The sequence below is a fragment of the Neopsephotus bourkii genome, unplaced genomic scaffold, assembly GCF_033783945.1.
Source record: "Neopsephotus bourkii isolate Nb327-2 ecotype Australia unplaced genomic scaffold, CSIRO-AGI_Nbou_v1 NB_107, whole genome shotgun sequence".
NCBI classification, from domain to species: Eukaryota; Metazoa; Chordata; class Aves; order Psittaciformes; family Psittacidae; genus Neopsephotus; species Neopsephotus bourkii.
The window spans coordinates 8,901,899-8,919,069 of NW_026900624.1; the positions used below are offsets into that span (position 1 = coordinate 8,901,899).

Genomic DNA, 17,171 nt, shown 5'->3' on the forward strand with positions numbered 1-17,171 from the left:
CATTTAATATATATCAGACCTGTGCTTGGGCACGTGTGCTAGTGGAAAGACCATGGACAGATTTACTTGTATAAAAGCCAACCCCTCCTTAATGATTTGAAATGCTAACATGACTTGGCTTGTACATGTGTAGGTAGAGGAATGATTTCACAGGAAGACAATCCTTTTATAAATGTGCTTCTAATTCTGTGTTTATATTGCTTCTCCTCTGTGTCAGCTGCTCACTTAGGAGGCCCGCTGAAAAAGCAGTCATAGTAAAACCAGTGGGAGTACTTGCAAGGAAAAGGGGTGCTCCCATGAATAGAGATGGCAGCTCTGGGTCATTAACAGAGTTACTGGAGGGAGAACTGCTTGGGATTTTCTCTCTCTCTTCAGGCTAAGTATGCCTCATGTGCCTAAGTATGTCACCAGCCCTGCAAATGCATAGGGTTGATCAGTGAAATTTTAGCTGAAGAGTATGAAAGGCAGATGTGTATTGCAGTTGCTTTTTCTAATACAGAATTGTGGCTTTGTTTGATGAGTGATCTCTTGATGCTGCGGTTCCTAAAGCTGCTGCTCTCCTTTTTGCAGGTGAAGAGGAGGAGGATGGAATAGAAAGGACCTGCGACACCCTGCTCATGTGCATTGTGACCGTGTTAAACCAAGGCCTGCGAAATGGTGGTGGTGTGGGAGACGTGCTCAGAAAGCCTTCCAAAGATGTAAATGCTTTGGCTGAGTAAATGCATTACTCCCTGTTCATCTCATGAATGCCAAAGTCAATTTTTGGAAGTAATAGACAGTATTTGTATCTAGTCTGCTGTAATGTCACGCAGTTGATTTATCCATGTAATTTTTACATCCCAAATGGACTATTTCATGAGAAGAGCTAAGCTTGGTGTGATGATGGTACTTGAAGAAAGGAACTCTAGGTAGTAGTTTACCCCTTCTGGAAAACCGGAGTATATTGTAACCTTCCCAGCATTGCTAAGAAGTGTTGCTAGATGGGATCACTTTTCTATTACACTAGGAATTATAAATGTAAACTTCTGAAAGTGATTGATTGATGAGTTTATGTCAAGACTCTTCGCTGTAATATACAAGGTGTATTTTTAGCTGAAATGCAGCATGACATCTGTCTTGGAATAGGTCCTATTGTTTACTTATACTCAATTAGCATCAAAGTCAAGGCAGAATTTCATATGTTATGGTATATGTCTTCCTCCAGAAGTTTCCTCCAAAATTCAGTCATTCAAGGACTATTCTTAATATTTGGGTGGTTTTATGAATTTTTATTTAAGTTCTAAAAGATCATAATATATGAAGGCATTCGAGTGGCACTTTGCTTGGTAAGCCGTACCGTTACACAAGGGTTACATTCACAAGCAGGATCTCTTGCAGGAGTCCAGAGATGAATAACTTGGATCTGAATGGAGGAGCTCTTTGTGCTGGTAATAGGAATCTAGGTCCTATCTTATAGACATAGTCCATCCCCGTGAAGTCTGTAAACACTTACAGACTTTGAAAATTACTCTTCCCACTTAGCAGTTATTTAATGCTAACTACATTAAAGCACTTCACAAAGGGAAGCACTATTATCCCAATGAATGTGTGGGAAAATAACAGAATCAGTGACTCCCAAGTCAGTGTCAGGGTGAAGAAAAAGGCTTCAGTTTTGTGCTCCTCCTCCTTACACTGACTGTCGCCTCCTATTTGCCACGTAACACCTTTGCTATTTTCAGAGGTGTCAATGGGAGTCCAGTCCAGCCTTTACAAGATGGAAAGTAGCTATGATGTAAAAACAAGAGTGTGACGAGGAATATAAGCAATTCATGGGTGTGCACATGCACATGTGTATGTTTGTATGCATGTGCATCTTGTGTTCCCAAAGAGACACTTGCTATGCCTGCCCACTCTGAGACAGCTTACAGCTGTGTGACTGTGTTAGCGCAATGCTAAAACCATTTACATGCACTGCTTGGGCACATAGTAGCCTGGCCTTGGCATCACAGAAGCATGCTTCCCTGGCTTCCAATTTTTTGGTGTAAAAACTTGGCATTGGACTGGAGTATTCCACAAAGACCTTCCGTAAGCATATCCCTGTATGCCACAAGGCAGTATTAAGAACTATGATTGCTCTCAGTGAGTACTACAAACTGCATATCCCTGTTTCTGTACTGGCAAGGTAATTATCTTCAGTCAAGCACTACACTAATGCATCTATGCTGCCTCTGATACAAAAGCTAGTCTTTTCTTTATGCTGTGTGAAACATAATGAACAAGAGGAGTCTCAGTGCTATAAGAGCACGTGAAGCCAAATCTTCTTTACCTAACCACATAGGTAGTCCCTCTCCATTTCTGTGTGTAAGGACAGGAGAATTTGGCATATGGAAAAAAAGATACGTAGCTTTGCATAAGCTAACGTGAAAATATTGAATATTGTAAAGGTACGCTATTTTTATATCTTATTGCAACTTTATTATTGTTTCAGGAACCCTTGTTTGCTGCACGAGTTGTTTATGATCTTCTGTTTTACTTCATCGTCATAATTATTGTTCTAAACCTAATCTTTGGAGTCATTATTGATACATTTGCTGATCTCAGGAGTGAAAAGCAGAAAAAAGAGGAAATACTAAAGACAACTTGTTTCATCTGTGGTAGGTATTACTCAGCTATTGAGACATTTGATGGGGAAAGGAGTGAAATGAACTGTTCCTCAATAAATAAAGTGTGGACCAAAGGGGTCCATCTCGTATAAGGAAAGTGTAAAAATGTCAGTTTGGTTCCAGATTTCTTCCCTCTCAGTAAGAAAAAGATCAGGTTTATGAGTCAAAAGCTAGCTTTGCTAAAAGGTGGCTTTGCAATCTCCACCCAGGATCTGAGGGAGAAGAGCTATGTCTCACACTCGCATCATCACTACTAATGGAGATGGTGCAGCTGCTGACTTTATTTCACAGAGTGTGATGCAGATGAAAGTACAGCTTGCTATTTCACAGCACAGTGCATTCCAGAAGGGTAACAACAGCAAAATTTGCCTGTTTCACAAGGTGATATGAAACAGGGAATAAAAGAATTAAATGAAAAACATCTACACAAAACCCATGAATAAACTGCTCTTCCTTTGAGGTGCACTTGCAAAGGGGCAGACCTTCATTCCCCCAGGGAACTTCAGAAATACCTTCTCTTTTGCAGACTGGGTGTTGTTTCCATTCTTGTACTTACAAGGATGAGTGTCGTGCAGAGCACACCAGCTTTAGTGTCTGTGGAAGGCTCCACAAGAGATCCAGGGAGGAAAGCTGTAACACAAAGGCAAACATTTATGAACCCTGTTCTTGCTCACTGTGGTATCCTTCTTCAGAGATTTGACCCATTACAGGAAAAATGTAAAAATTTCTTATGACTACAGCTCTGTAAAGATTGTGTGACTACAGAGCTGCAGAGATTCACACTCCCTGCTAGGTTTAAGCACACAAACAATCCCACCACAGCTTAAGTGGGACTATTCATGTGCCTGATGCTAAATGTGTACATAAATCTTTGCAAGATCAGGACCTAGATTGTACATTGTGTGCTTACCAGTATAGATTCAGAAAGAAGCAGAGCCAACACTTGTAAAGCACTTTATAGCCCTCAGCACAGAAGGCACTGTAAAGCTGTAACATATTTATTATATTGTTATTGTTATTAAGAGGAAATATCACAAAAGAGAATAAATGCTGTGCTGAAAGAATCCTGTCAGGAATGCCTTCTGGCTTGGTATTTCTTGCCTGGCAGTTACTGTATGTTGTTACAGCTTTTAAATTAAGATCTTTCAAATTTATGATCCTTTAAATTAACTTAGGTTCCTTTCTCTAATGTATTTAAAAGATTTGCATATTTTACGTTGAAGTTTATTTTTCTGCTTTATGTCCATGTCTTTTTGCAGGACTGGAGAGAGACAAATTCGATAACAAGACCGTTTCGTTTGAGGAGCATATAAAGTCAGAACACAACATGTGGCATTATTTGTACTTCATAGTTCTTGTCAAAGTTAAAGATCCAACTGAATACACTGGCCCGGAGAGCTATGTGGCACAAATGATTGTGGTAAGTCAATTTGGGCACATGCTTTATGAAATGGAGAGATGCTCCTTGCAGCTAGAGCAGAGAATATCTTTTTCCCTTTCTCTGAACAATAGGAGGCATCGATCTGTATTTTTAAAGATATTTTCACATGTCTTAGTCTGCAACAAAGCCCAGTCTTAAACATAATAAAAAAGATGAAGGCACAGGCCATAGTCTCCAGCTTGGCATTTGTGCTCTCATGCTCTGTGGTTTCTGCTGCCTCGTTAGCCAAACCAGAGGCAGAAGAGCATGCATCATAACATCTGCTGCTGCTCTGGCTTTGCCCAGTATCTCTGGGCTGTTGTCCAGAAAAATAACATCTCCTGCTGAACAGTGAAACACAGGGTCAGTGTTGAGGGGTAGCGCTTTTCTCCTATGACTGCTCTGAACAAGCTATTGAAAAGACCAAGAAGAGCTGCTGCAGGGATTTGAAGAGCTACAGAAACTGCCTTGTGAAGCAGTGAGGGTATGACTTGGATTCAGAGAGAGAAATTTGATGACACTGGGACAGAGAGATGTTCAATTACATTTCATTTCCAGCCTGCTACTGAAGAGGATTCGTTCTGGTGGGAGGGATGCCTTATTGACTGGCTTGGGGCTACATTTTTGAGGAATCCTTGCTACCTGCTGGTATATTCTGGTGCAGCATTTTCTTCCCATGGACTTCCTGGCAGCTACTGCATGACTCAGGGCCTGTGCCAGGGTCTGTGGTTGTGGAGCTGGCTTATGTCTGAATCCCAGAGGTGGGTGTGACCAGTGCACATCAGACTTTGCTGTTCATGCGTTTCTGGAGCCACACTGCTATTGAGTGTATCTGCTCTTATCCCTTATTGGCCCTTTGATTATACATGCCAACCAACTTCACTAGTGAGATGCTGGGTGCCCTTTTAGTCCTCAGTTTAGCCAAGGGGAAAATTCTTCTCCCCTAACTTCAGCTGTCTTCAAGTCAGACCCCTAGTTTAAATTGATCCCAGCTCTCTGCCTTGCCTGTGCAGAAAGCTGGGTTATTTATCCTGCCTTAAACAAGATTTCTAGGATAGCTGGGGTGGCTCACCTTGGCATTGCCATTCTTACTTCATGGAGAGCCTAAGTGATTAGTTTAGACAAGATGCCTAATTAGGAGCTGGCCAACCTTAGAGGAGATGACTCCCAGCCACTCTGCAGGCTTATGTAAGGCTTACCTTGAAGAACTCACATAAGTGGAATGGCTTGTCTTTAGACAGGAGTGCGTGCTTGAATGCTGCAATGAAATGGAGCTTTGGTAAGACCTGTTACCACTACATGGGAAGGTGGTGTGGCAGGTGGTGGTAATTCAATGCTTGGGTACAAAGGAACAGTCTATGTCCATGGAAATTTTGAACCATCAATCTCATTACCCAGCTCAGGGCATTTCTACTACTAGGCAGTAACAGATCTACACTTCTGCAGTATGATAGGAGAGGTGGAAAAATTAAAACAAATGCTTATATCCTCTGTTCCATTACAAGAAATTATTCATAGTGGCAAGTTGTCCTCTTACACATGAAAATGTTTTAGTTTATCTGAGAAATTCACTTTAATTTGTGGACTCCAGGGCTTGTCTCATTTGCCTATTCTTTCTCTGCTCCTCTTGCTCTACCTCCAGTGTGTGAATGATTATAAACTTTGCAAGTATGTTAAGTATTAATGTTTATGTTTAATTCTAAGGGATGCAGTAATATTCATAGTAAGTGTATTCATCCTGTGTCAGCACTGGTTTGACTTTCCTGATGTAATTCACTAATGTATTTTATGTTTGAATTAATGGTGGGAACTCCTGTTCGAATATCTAAAATATTAACGGAAAAGCACCACAACACGTGCAACCTCAAGCTTTGAACTGATTTCTCAAAGCCCCTGTTCCTCTGTGGCAGAATGCTGATAGTTTACATGGTTAATAATAATCCAGATTTTGGGATTGTTAAGCCCTCTGAAGGAAAGATTATTTTTTTTCCATGGATATATATAAAGTTAATGGTTGTTCTGGATGATGGGAGAGGTATATATGGACCTAGAAGTATAAAGTTGACATGGCATGGAAGAGAGAGTGGGGACAAAAGGCAAAACAAATGTTTGAACAAACTACAAGCGACTGGTGTGGGATTAGTGACTGTATCTTTGTGTAGTTTAAATTCCCCAGTACAAAAGCTAGGGAAGGTACACTGCAGAAATACTGGTGCTACATAGCAGAAGCACTTGGGACTGCTTGAATGAACTGAAAAGGACTGTCTCACTTGGAGCCAGAGATTACTGTATACCATGGGGTACAAGGAATACTAAGAAAGAAAATACACTGAAAGAGCAGAGTACTCTGGAAGTATGATATCCAACTGGAAGAAGAAATTTAGAGATACAGCTTTGCCTAGGACCAAAAGAAGAGTCAAAAAGAAAACACTGGGAGGTAGTTTTTCAGCTGTCAGCTGATGTAGCGTAGGTGTTTGGTGTGCTTCAAACACAGCACGATAGTAATGAAATTACATGACGAGCATGTGAGATGTACTACATTCCATGCAGAAATTAAGCCTGAGGTACAGGTTTTGTCCTGAAGACAGAGATAAGCTGATTCAGACTTTGGGACAGCCTGAACTCTGAATGACCATTTTTGTGATGCTGGGGGAGGTGACCAAGCTCCTGGTAAGAGACCAAGTCCCATTTAGGAGCTGGCAAAAGAGGGGCAGACTTCAAAGGAACCTTTCACAAGGGAGCTGGGGCTCGCCAGTGGAACTGAGTTGTTGCTGAATGAAGCTCACTAGGGGTTGTATGGGAATGTGACAAATATTTATAAAAATAGGGTGTTTGGAAGCACAGGGCAGGCTCAGGACCTCTTTGAAGAGGACAAGTTGGAATGACATTTTATATTTCTGGTGATACAGAATATGGCTGCAAAATCTCTATGAATCATACTCCTGGAAAAGCTCTCTTAACTCTACTAGTTTTTATTATGACTAGGTATGTCTTTTATGGCTGCTTTTGTAGCATTAATGGATCAAACCCAAATTCTGTATTTTCACAGCCGGATTACTTGGAGAGAATTTCTAATCAAATCCAATCTTCAAGGTTCAGATCCATCCTTAAATACATGTAGGTCAAAGCTTTGGAGTATGCTGCAGTAACTTCTTTAATAGAAAGTAGAGTTTAGTGCCAAATATCATCCTCACTACTCCTACAACTGTAGTTAGGAACCAATTATTATTTGTACTGGTCTACTACTGTCTTGCAAAGTATTACAAAAAGTAATAGCAGAGTAAGCATCATGATTAAGTATCAGGGAAATCATCTACTGTTTCTGGTAGTCTTTTCTACATTGCCCAGACCCGTCAGGACCCAAAAATATGACTGTCTCTACTATGACTCTCAGTCTTTTTTATGTCATTGCTCTAGCAAACAGTGAAGCTTCTGTTCTGAAGGCTTGCTGGTGGCAGAACTGGAAAAAACCAGGAATCACAGAATCACAGAATCCCAAGGGTTGGAAGGGACCTCAAGAGATCATCTGGTCCAACCCCCCTGCAAGAGCAGGGTAACCTAGAGTACATCACACAGGAACTTGTCCAGGCAGGCCTTGAATATCTCCAACGTAGCAGAGAGACTCCACAACCCCCTGGGCAACCTGTTCCAGTGCTCTGTCACTCTCACAGTAAAGAAGTTCTTCCTGATATTCACATGGAACCTCCTATGCTCCAGTTTACACCCATTGCCCCTTGTCCTATCACTGGACATCACTGAAAAAAACCTAGCTCCATCATCCTGACACTCACCCTTTACATATTTGTAAACACCGATGAGGTCACCCCTCAGTCTCCTCCAAGCTAAAGAGACCCAGCTCCCTCAGCCTCTCCTCATAAGGGAGGTGTTCCACTCCCTTAATCATCTTCGTGGCTCTGTGCTGGACTCTTTCAAGCAATTCCCTGTCCTTTTTGAACTGAGGGGCCCAGAACTAGACACAGTATTCCAGATGCGGCCTCACCAAGGCAGAATAGAGGGGGAGGAGAACCTCTCTTGACCTACTAACCACACCCTTTCTAATACACCCTAAGATACCATTGGCCTTCTTGGCCACAAGCGCACATTGCTGGCTCATGGTCATCCTCCTATTCACCAGGACCCCCAGGTCCCTTTCCCCTTCGCTACTTTCCAGCAGGTCAGTCCCCAGCCTGTACTGGTACATGGGATTGTTCTTCCCCAGATGCAAGACTCTACACTTGCCCTTGTTGAATTTCATCAAGTTTCTCCCCGCCCAGCTCTCCAGCCTATCCAGGTTTCGCTGAATGGCAGCACAGCCTTCTGGTGTGTCAGCAACTCCTCCCAGTTTAGTGTCATCAGCAAACTTGCTGAGGGTACACTCAGTTCCTTCATCCAGGTCATTGATGAAAATATGTATTTCTTACTTTGGAATATAATTTGAAAGGCTGGGTGCCAAAAGGGATGGGAATTATTTACACATCTAATTGCACTTTTCCCAGTTCAGGAAGGGGAAAGAAACTTGTAGGTGATGTTGTACACCCCCAGTCACTCAAAGCCAGTATTTTTGCAGGCTTACATGTTCACTTGTATCGCTGTTCCAGGGGTGGCTTGTTTCAAGGCATTCCCACTATCTTGCGTGTCTCTGGCCTCAAAAGACCTTGGAGCAGAGGACTTCTTTTGCTTTCTTCTTCTGGACTGTGGACATCAGCACTCCAAACTCCTAATCTTCCCCTGTGATTTTGATTTTCCCAGCAGCTTTGTATTTGCTTCATTGCTCAGCGTACTGCTCTGAGCAATGACAGAAGTAATCAGTAGGTACACAGCTTTCATAAAGCAAGGTATTATTTTTTCTTTTCCTTTTTAGAAAAAAGGCATCGAGTATATAAAATGTATTGTATAACGACACACAGTTTATTCACCTCTAGCTTTTCAGTTACTTTATGGAGATGTTGGTGGGAATAAAGCACTTCAGATCTTCCAGTGATGCCCATTCTTCTTGCACAGTATCTCATATCAGTTATCAGGTGAAATATTAATGAATATTAAATCAGGGCAGTAGGTTTTATTATTTGTTTGTTATCCAGGCTTCTTTTATGAAGTCAGATAGGTATTATACAATATCTGAAAAAAACAGAAACTTTGAAAAGCTGGCTACATGCCTTGCATTTGCACTGAGAACCTGCATGAATGATTCCCCTATTGAATTTTCATGCCTGCAGAAAAGAACTTATCTGACCCATTTGACCAGACATACCATCCTTAGCAAACCTAGAGAGATTCACCTAACTTGTATTACGTCGATACAGCAATCTTTGAATGTTCCTTGTGTCCATTTGTCAGAGGAGACAGTTTAATGCGATAACTGGAACAATGAAGGTTAACATCCATATTCTTAGACTTCTCTTTTCAGAGGTGCAATTTGTACATGCAGATTTCACCTAAGCTGTGGTAGCTGTAAGTAGATAAATGGAGGCAAAAAATGTAGATAATTAGTTACTGATTTTTTTTCCACAAAACAGAGATATGAATTAGCCTCCATTGATATAATTTGTGCCTCTATTCATTTGCAGAAATAAAAGGCTGTTCGCATAGTAATTAAATTAATAATTTTGCCCATTGGAAGAATGACAGCCTTTAGCAAATGAAGCCCTAAAAGTTTTGTTCTCAGGTGCCCTGTCCATAGTTCTTAGCAAGTTTCATAATGGATTTTATCAGCATTAGTGCTACCTGTCATAACTACAGAATTACAGATGTAATTATATTATTACTTATTTACTTTAATTATGTAATTGGATGTAATTGGTGCAATTACACAACTCCTCAATCAGCTGCAAACTGCTTTAAAACTCTCTGTTCATGAGAGTAAAGGATACTGCCATGCATTAGACAATCTCCCTAAAGCAAGGCAAGGAAAATTTAAGGTTCTGTTCTCCTGACATTGCGGCCATTGGGACCATAAGCCTTTTATACTATAATAGTATCTTAAGAGTATTCCTTTACATCTCCTTTTATCTATAAATGTGTCCCTCCTGAAAGGCAAATTCCTAGTCTTAAATCTCTCTTCAGGCTACTCAGGATCCCAGCACCTCCACTGAAATCGAAAGCAAAATTCCCATCAACATCATAAGAACAAAGCAGAAGAGACAGGTTGAGCAACAGCAGCCTGAAATTCTAAACGGTGATGATTTTATTCAGTTCTTTTAAAAGCATTTTTGTGTCACAGCAATGACCTGTCATTGGTAATGTGACAAAATACTGTGACTATTTCATTTTAAGTATTTTGTAGGTGTCAGCCTTTTTTTAAACTTTGTTACTGTTGTTTTAAATGAAAGAAGTATTTGCCAAATATTAGGGCCATTTCCATGTAATGAGGAAAAACACTTTCTCCATTTTTAAAAACTCTAATTTTTTTTTAATACTGAAGTTTGAAAATTGAACTGAATTTAGTGCTCCCTTGAGCTGGTGCTGTTGTCTCTCTTCTTCCTACCTCCAGCCTCATGTTTTTGCCTCTTTTTTTATTAGAGACCCAGAAGTGGGTATTAAATTCAAAAGCAGCACTGGGAAGAATGCCAAATGAGCCATTGAGAAGTCTCACAATAGTTGTCATTCTGTCCATGCTGTGTGCTGGGCAGCGCAAACCCTTTTCCCTTGGCATCCTTCTCTCTCCTGCCTCACCGCTCTGCATTTTGCCATGCTCCCACCTCAGGAGTGGAGGTGTGATGTGAGGTGTGACAGCACATAGCTACTCCCCAGCTTCAAGTCTCAGCAGTATTGCTGCAAGGTCCTGGCCAGAGTCGCTCCATGAGGCTGTGACCCCCCCCCCCCAGCATATCCACTGGGACAGGGGACAAGCTCCCTCCCGGAGGCAGAGTTGTTTGCGTATTGTCCCTGGCACACCCGTGCGTGGCCTGCAAAAGGGTTTTTCTCATTTTAGCCAACCTCAGCAGAATTTGCTGACTGTCAAAACAGCCAAAGTGTGAGACAAGCAGAACCTGCAGAGCCCAGCAGCTGTGGGTCGAGAGCCTGGCTGCCCGTCCTTTCACACCCCGGGGCAGCGAGAGGTTGTCCCAGGGTTAGTGAATGTAAAGTCATTTCACTGATGCCAAATCCTGGTGCGCACCCCCAGCCTGATGTCCAACGTGTTTAGTGGCAATCCGCACTAGGACCTGCCTCTCCCTAGGGCCACATGGAGGTTCTAGCGGAGGCAGGTCCCAAGGAAATACAAACAGGCAAGGTGAAGTCAGTCAAAAAGTGCCATACAGAAAGGGGAAGTGCATGCTGACAGCAGCTGGGTGAGGAGGAGCAGGGTTTGTGGAACAAGCTGTTCTTTACTGCTGTCGATTTTTGTCAAAGAATGTAATAAAATAGTATGTACTAAGAGGGCTGTACTACATTAGAGGATTGCTAAACACTGTATGGGTAGAGAGAATGACCTAAACCAGAGAAATGTCAATCCAAGGTAACATCAATGTTGCAGAGGGACACTTGGGTTTTCAGGAAGACACTCTTGTGTTTTTTGCATGCACTCTGGTGATTCATCCTAGACAATTTAAAGAGTTTCCTCCCTAGGATGTCCACCATACCCTTCTGTTGAAATTAACCACAATAGCAGAGGGGGAAGGACAAGCAATGTGTTTGTTCACTCCTGAGGCTCTGCAGTTCGTAGCCCAGAGTACTAATGTGAAAACTGATGGCCTTTGGAGTCACACCATTCTGAACTGGACTGGTTGAGGAGAGGGCACAGTACCAATTCTGCTGTCTCTTTGTAAGTAGGATAATATCAGCAGGGAGAAAAGGCACACAGCTGATAGGGGTGACCCCGTCAGCTGAATGTGCTAGGGACGGCGAGCTGCATTCTTAGCTGGCTCACTATAAATAAACTGCATTTTTAAGGCTTCATTATCATATATATTCTAGTTCAGCATGGGATGTCTGATCTGGCAACTGGCGGACTTGAAAATGCTTACAGGACTTGTGCACACAAATGCTCTGCTGGAGTAGGGCATGGAGTTTATAACTTTTGGGAAGCTAATAATGCTCCCATTGTTAAGATTGATTTATTTTACTTTTTAAAACTGGCCTTCCTCCAAAAACTAGCAGATGTAATCAAAGCAAAACTTGCAAGGATAAGATGTATGTACATATCATCACACTATGTAACTTTTTCTTAATTACTTTTAATAGACTTATATGATGCACGTCACATTGTGAGTAATTATTTATCATGGCAGTAATACCAAGAGTACAAAAGGGGGCTGCTAAAGAAGATCTGAAGTCTTTCTGACAGGTTAATTTCCTAGGAAGTACATTGTCAATTTTGTCTGCAGTTGGGTTTTCCTAAAATAAGCAATTAAAGAAATAGGCCTAAATAGGTGATTTACTGCTCCTATTTTTTGTTGTGCTCAAAATAGGAAAGCAAGTAAGAATGCAGTGCTCTGCATCCTTCCACACGGACGCAGGCACTGCAGGGAGTTCAGGGCTTAGGTTTAGGTGCACTGCATCCCAGAGAAAGTCCTGCCTCAAAGCCTGCCTCAAATTCACAGAGGATCTGAGAGCTATTAAGAGCTGATACAGAGTCACAATAGAACTGGAGCTGTGCTTTGCACAGGTTCAGCCACTGGTTGGATATATGAGGGGAGGTCCCTTTCCCCTCATATACTAAAGTGTTATCTAATTTTACATTTGCACAGTAAATTGAAGCATTGTTTTTTTCCTGCTGTTAGGTACTGAGTGATTTTTCTGCTGTTGCTTTTCCTGACGATCAAAAAAAAAAAATGTTCATTTCTGTAGGCAGTCCAATGCTATTTCTGCTTCTTGGTGTAGTTTTGCCTTTGAATTGTTATCTTATGGAAGTGCTGAACACCTCCCTCTCCACTTCATAAAATAAGCAATTACAGTAATGTGCCTAATTAGCTGATTTCCTGCTCATTTGTGTGTTGCTCAAAGCATGAAAAGTTAGCACCACTTGAAGACTTTGCATCTTTGCACAAAGCTCCTGTTCTACAAGAGAGCTGAGCATCTTTTTTTTCCTTCAAGGGCTCTGTGTTTTCCAGAAAATGGGCTCTTTGCTCTGCCATAAATAATTTAGTTGGCCTGCTTAGGTAGGTGGTGTGTGAGGTATGGGTAAATAAAGGGAAAGGTGAGTTTCATTTGGTACCTCATTGTAAAAAGCTTGAGGTTTTAGTGGTTTTAAGTTTATATACATTCTTTCCAGACAGGCAAAATTAATTATCCTGTTGCTTGAATGGGAAACCACGGTTCTGATCCTGCCTCCTTAGGAATCATGCCATTTGCTGCAGCAGGAGATTGATATCAACAGCAGGTGCTGCAGCACAAACAGATTAACTGTGTGTAGTTGGTGACTACCTTTATCTTCCTAGCCTGCTGGGTGAGGGAATGGCCATGGCAATGTGCCCTGCCCTTGTTGTCCCTGCTGCCTGCATGCTCAGCCCCTTGCAGTCTTGTTAAATCCTAAAGGGACAGGTCCCAGCAGCAATGCAACCCTGTCTTTTTATTTCTTTCATTTCAAATCGCTTCTGAATACAAAGCTGTCATGTCATTGCAAGTTACAGAGTGGAGCCTAAAACTCCTCCAAAGTACATTCATTAAGATTTGGGGTTTTTCTCCCCAAGGTCTGGAATCAGTGGTTTGATACTACCTGGCAATAGGTTTTTTGGACCCTGTGGTATTGTGGCTCAGTTGTAAGCTTAGCTTGATTTCCTTTGTGATTGAATGATTTGGCCAACTGTCTATTGAACAGTATTAGGGTTTGATGGCTGATTTTATTATAAAAATAGGTTCTGCCTTGATAATACAGTGTAGTCGCAAGCTCCTTGTCCTCCTTCCAACTTCAATTCATTCAATTTGCAAATTACAATAAATTAGACAAGTTGGGTTCCTGTTTGTTTGTTTGCTGCTGGCCTTAAAAACTCGAGGAGGGGTCTGGACATGAGGCTGTGTTCCTTGAAACTTGCACATACCCACGAACATGGAGTGGAAGTGTTCCAGCTGGAGCGCCCTCAAGCCGAGCAGTGCTGCTGGCAGGACACGGGCTGCGGTTCCCTGCTGGAATCCGTTCCTGCCTTGACCTGCCAGAGACTAGAGCTGTTAACTTTCCAGGCAGCTTGCAAAAGGCATCTTTTATCCCTTTGTTAAAGAAGCATGTGGCCTGAGACGGATCTGTGTGTGGGCAGACCTTTATTCTGTAATTTCAAGTGATAGAAAGGCCAAGGCACTGGATAGGCACCTACTGTTGTGCATAAAATCCTGGCAGTAGCAGAGCCTCAGTTGTCCTGGGACTGGCTGTGTATGGGTTTGCCTAACGAAAGCTGGACCTTTACTGGGGTCACAGATAGTGGTAAGAAGTTCAGCCTCAGAGGAACAATGTGGTGAGCAGACCCCAAAGCGTGTAAACTGGAGTCATTTGATTTTGTACTATGGGGGAAGCAACAAACACAAAACACTTCAATGCTGTTTGAGAATATTATTGCAACATTTGAAAACAATTATTCTTCTTTGTATTATAGTGGTACTAAGCTTCTGGCTTCTGAATGGGAAAAAGACTCCAAAATTGTCCACAGCCAAGGCAGACAACTGCAGATGCTGAGGGAAGGAAGGACTACAGGTTTGCCCAAAGACAAAAGGGCAATTAGTAAAAGAAAAGGGAGATGAGTTTGAGATTGTTGCTTTACCAGGAGCACCATTTGAAAGTAAATAATAGTAACTTTGCTTGGGCTAAAAACACAGTGGTGACATTCTGCAAGGAGTAAAACAGGGAAGGACTACAGAAAGCGTACTCCTGCTTCTGCGTTCTCAGGGTTCAGAGACAGCAAGATTTGGGGGAGTTGGGTGCAATATTAGTGTGAGTTTGTTTTACAAGATGTTTTATAGATGAAGAAGTTACTTGTTTTCTGCATCTGTCTTGGGAAGAAAAATCCACCAGCCTGTATTACTCTGCATGGATGAGTTTCTGAATTTGTATAACTGTGGTCTCATTGTGCCATTTATCTTTTGGGATCAGCGTTATGAGATTTGTGTCAGGTTTTTCGATTTGCTTGCAAGGCTAGTTCATGGAATTTTCTCTCTTTTTAGTATGGTGGATGTGTGCATGATAAAAAGCTAAGATTGCATCATCTTTAATAAAAAAGAAGATATATAGCCTAAAGAAATCGGATTAGTTGTACAGAAAGAAATCAATCAGGTTGGCAAATTGTATCTGTGGGACAAAGTGCAAAATGTTTGTTCCATACAGTATTTATTGAACAAATTTGTTCAGAAGATGGTTAAAAATGCTCTACCGGAAAAAAAATACAGGAACCATTTTGTTCAATTTAAATGACATTGATGTATTTTTTACATCATGAAATCTTGCAATATTACCAACAACAATCCCTGATAAAGTACTTTACACAATTGCCTCACCGGGCATTTTGAGATAAAAGTATGTATCGGAGATTGTAAATTGGCTGCATCCAATTTATATATAATGGAACCCACTGCAGCCGTCCTACAAAATTCAATAGATCAGGAATCACATTACACTTCTATGAGTTTGGGGTAGTGGGAGCTTTAAAGAGTCTCCAAAACAAACAGGCAACTTTAAATCATATTTAATGAAGCCTGTGTATTTTATACACATGTGATTAAAATGTTTTGCCTGTTTTTCATTTTGTTGGGTGCTGCTGAAGAAAAATTGTAACTCCGGGTTTGTGAAACTGATCATTTGCTTGTTCTCAAGAGAAAATGCATTTTAATTGAACAGAGCAAACCATATTTAAATGCGGGGCTGAAAAAAACACCCAAAGAAAAAGCAGGTCTGTAGAGAGGATCCATTTCAATATTTTCCTAGCAGCGTGAGCAAGAGCACTAAATGAAAGTGTAGTAGAGGCAGATAAAGGTTCACATGTACTATGGTGGTTTTTTCTTTTATTGATCAATGCTTGCAGACTCTGAAAACAGTAGACACGAACCTGAACAAATATACCCTGAAGGCACGTTTTTTGCTATTTTCTGCTTGTTTCCCAAAGGGAACAAAATTGCTCTGTGCTTCCCAGCAGGCAGGTGGAGCCCTGTGGGATCTGACACTCACCCAGCCACAGCCAAACCTGCCAAAGGGCCTCTCCTTGGCCATCGTGTCTGCACAGGCAAGGAGCTGTGCTTGCTGTGCAGAATGTACAAAACCTGGAGGCAAGCATTTGAACAGAGCAAGTGATTTAAGAGCAGTTTGATAGTGTTCAGGCCCTTAAGGCTGAAAGGTGGCCATTGCTTGGAGATGTTTTGTCAAGAAACCCTTCAAAGAGAAACCTAGATCTTTTTCCACTCTTCTGACTGATACTTGAGCGTATGCATTTACGCACGTGTATGATATATGCCATGATAATACTGTTGCTTAAAAAAACAGTTCTGTATAGCCCATTGGTGCTAGGTAATAATTCTTATTAGTTTTAACAGAAAATGCTGTTCTTTAAATTGTCGTTTCATGCCACACCATGTGCAAAATACATCAGAATCAAATGGGCCCGAAGTAGGAACATTCAGATCAGGATTCAAAATGCCTCAACTCTGGCAGTATCTTAAACCAGAACAATCGCACTGCAATCAGCGAAGCTCTGCTCGTGTAAAGCTGGGAACAAGGTCAAGTCCTGAGCCTCTGAAAAACGAGTCTCCAGCAGAGTCTTTGTGTTTCCCCAAGGTTCTGTTGCAAATTGAAGCTAAAGCTAGGAAATGGACAGCACTTGCAGAATATAAGGTGACAGGACCAGAGAATGAAAGCTAAATGTGAAAAAAAAAACCCCAAACCATAAACTTCAACAAGTATGTGCCTGAATCCCGTGCCACAAAAGATAATGAAGTGGAAATTATGGCTTGGAGATTAACTATGCATTTAGACCCTGATCTGCTGGATCAAGCTAGCACTTACATTGGCAAAAACAGGTCAGAATTTGTGATGTCCTTACCAGCTGAATGGTAATACGTCTCTAAGGAGCAGACATCATCTCTGTCCCCAGCAATGGCATGATACTGTAGGGTATGTTTACATTGCAGTGGGACTGTTGCTGTTGGCTTTTGTCTGGAGTTCTGTATCTGGAGTGTGCCTGCTAGCATGTTTTGCA

General features: G+C 41.6%; 1 protein-coding gene across 1 annotated transcript in view; it reads left to right on the top strand.

Moving 5' to 3' along the window:
• Window positions 1–17,171, top strand: part of ITPR2 (inositol 1,4,5-trisphosphate receptor type 2) — a 257,303-nt gene that overhangs the window by 229,463 nt on the left and 10,669 nt on the right. Inside the window, exons 53-55 of the mRNA XM_061359829.1 lie at window positions 571–698; window positions 2,468–2,633; window positions 3,902–4,062. Of these exons, the coding sequence (XP_061215813.1) occupies window positions 571–698; window positions 2,468–2,633; window positions 3,902–4,062 (455 nt within the window). The remainder of the gene's footprint in view (window positions 1–570; window positions 699–2,467; window positions 2,634–3,901; window positions 4,063–17,171) is intronic.